The 2,772-nt window shown below is 34.7% G+C and overlaps 1 protein-coding gene across 2 annotated transcripts in view; it reads left to right on the forward strand.

Annotated features, from left to right (window-relative positions):
* gabrb2b (gamma-aminobutyric acid type A receptor subunit beta2b) overlaps positions 1-2,772 on the forward strand; it is a 55,694-nt gene that overhangs the window by 10,798 nt on the left and 42,124 nt on the right. The window contains exon 3 of one of the 2 annotated variants that reach the window (XM_014019787.1): positions 556-666. The exons of the other annotated variant lie outside the window; for it this stretch is intronic. Coding sequence (XP_013875241.1) covers positions 646-666 — 21 coding nt within the window. The 5' untranslated portion in view covers positions 556-645. The remainder of the gene's footprint in view (positions 1-555; positions 667-2,772) is intronic. 2 annotated transcript variants of the gene reach the window in all.

Consider the following 2,772-nt stretch of genomic DNA (forward strand, 5'->3'; position numbering starts at 1 on the left):
CACTTACACCAGCTGTCACTGATTAATCTCACTGCAGACATATTTTTAAATAAAATATAACAAATCAAATTTAACACATTTCCAAGGACTTCTCAAAATTGGTTATTCATTTATAAAGACAAAGAAAAAAATTGAACATGTGTTTTATCTAAGTTCAGTTCAGTTTGCTGTCTTAAATAACATTTAAAGGGGACATGTGCAAAACCCACTGTTTTAGCTCTTAAATACATTTTGTTGTGAACTTGGAGTCTCTGGGACTGCGGAAAAGTTGAATTTAGTCTTCCCTGGTGCTACAAATATATATTTATTTTATGTTTGATTCTTATTTTTCAGTCTGTTCAGTTTGTTATTTTTTTTAATTTCTATGATGTTTTCTGAACAATTACGTCAAACAATCTGCACCATAATTACCATATAAAGTCTTGGCTGACTCGTCTTTATTCTCCTCTTGTTCTGGGTCAGACTCTGGCTCAAACATGTAAGGCTGAATGGTCAAGTCTTCTGTTGCTGACATCTTTCAATTTAATTGTAAATAAAACATTTCTTCCTTGCTAGAAAACATGACACCCTCTCACAAACTGGAGTGGACCACTCTGGAAGCCGGAGGGAGGCGGGGCTTGAAGCATCTTAAAGGAACAGTATTAAATGGACACACACCAAAATGTGGTAAAAGAGGAGCTAGTAAAGTTAAAACAAGGAGGAATTCAAACCAAAACATTGCAGTTCCACTTTATAAATACCCCAACTGATTGATTTAAATGTGCAAAAAGGAAGGATTTAAAAGTATGATGCAGTAGGTCTACTATAGTGCCAGGAACAGATTTGACTTTTCTTTCTTTGTCCTTGTTGCCTTGTGCCAGTTAACGTCTAGAATTTTTCACAAAACACATCATATTTTCTATTTCATTTGGGGTTAATTTCCTCTTCTGCAATAGCTTTTTGTAACACATTTTGTGCTATCAAATGTTAGATAAAATTGTTTATTTTTTTTTCATTTTTGCTATGTGTTTCCTAAACATATCTGCAGAGCTAAAATTTCATTCTTTAATGTCACATCAGTGTGATCTCTTCACCAATAAATGAAATAAATAAATACAATTTTAGACATTGTTTATGRTTTCTCTTATATTTCTCTTCTTGCTCAGTGATGACACAGAGCTAGAGCCCTGCTGCAGGGAGGATTAGGCTGAGATACAAATCAAACTGGGTTAATTGGTTAGCAGTTATCTCACAGCTCACTGACCACACTGCTCAATTTGCTTCTGTAGTATTATTGACGTCCACATAATGCTTGGAGTASTAAGATGTTTTATTATTTTGACACTTCCTATGATTATTTTTATTGATTTACKTTTAGACATATTATGAATTGAACAATAAGCCACTGTCTGAATAAAGTCCAAAATTGCGTAAAAACAACAAGGGTAAAATAAATATAATAACAGGTGAAATACATATTTTTTCTTATTCACCATTAAATGAAAGCTGCATTTACACACACATTTCTACAACATTCCTACTTACTCTCCCAATATTTATTCATTTCTTTAATCATTTGTTCATTTTTTGCACACACTAGGTTTGTTTATGTGGGGTCTAAAATTCAGTTGTTCAGGAATCATTTGATAGGCAGCTAAAAAAACTAGTAAGTAAGTTAGTAAGTAAAAAATTATTTATAAAGCGCTTTTCTTAGAAATGACTTCACAAAGTCCTGTACAAAACAAAGCTACACAGTACAACAATGCAACAAAAACATCACGGAGCCGTCCAGTATTTCCATCCCAAAAAGGTGTATCAGCAACAGCATTGAGTCAAAGGGAAAAAAAAGACAACAGTAAAAATAAAATACCAACCCATTTACATTTACATACTATATTTAGAGAAAAAAGTAACTCGAACTTGGACCAAGGCAAGAGAAAACTCAGCTACCACAACAAGTACTGGGTTCAATAATTTAACATCATTGATAGAACGTAACTCAAAGGGAAGGGCATTCCAGAGGCTAGGGGCTGCAAACGAAAAAGCCCGGTTGCCATGGGTCCTATAGCRTGTTCAAGGAACGGCTAATAGATTTTGATCCTGAGAGCSCAAACAGCGGACTGGAACGKATGTGGAGAGCATATCCCAAACATAGGCAGGTGCCTGGCCTCTTAAGGCTCTAAACGTAAGAACCAAGATTTTAAACTGAATCCTAAAATAAACAGGTAGCCAATGAAGTTCTGACAGGATTGGAGTACTGTGACTAGATTTAGAARTTTGAGTTAAAAGTCTAGCTGCAGAATTCTGAACAAGTTGGAGACAATGTAGCTGCTTTTGRTTCAAGCACATAAACAGGCTGTTACAATAATCCAGRCAGCTAGAAACGAAARCATGTATGACCATTTCCAGATCTGAGGCAAACATCTTCATTAACTACCACATTATTTGATTAAACAATATATTCAACACGACAATGCACAGAACTGAAGTGTTCTAAACGTGATTTAAGCTAATAAAAAATTGATAAACTCTACAGATGTAGCTACTGTTGGGTTTTATGTTTCATGATTGCAGGAAGGATTATAGAAGAAAAAAAGTGGACGTGTTTGCTCAGAGACATGGCTTAAAATCTTCAATTTGACTGATGCAGAGGRAAACATTGATGTGATCCCTGAGTTGTGTGATGCAGCTTTATAAATAGCTTCAGTAATTCAGATGAGATTATTTACTGTGCTCTTTAAATGGTAAAAATGTGTAAAACCAACAAAGGATTACACACACACACACACACAC

The sequence above is a fragment of the Austrofundulus limnaeus genome, unplaced genomic scaffold (genome assembly GCF_001266775.1).
Source record: "Austrofundulus limnaeus strain Quisiro unplaced genomic scaffold, Austrofundulus_limnaeus-1.0 Scaffold231, whole genome shotgun sequence".
NCBI lineage: Eukaryota > Metazoa > Chordata > Actinopteri > Cyprinodontiformes > Rivulidae > Austrofundulus > Austrofundulus limnaeus.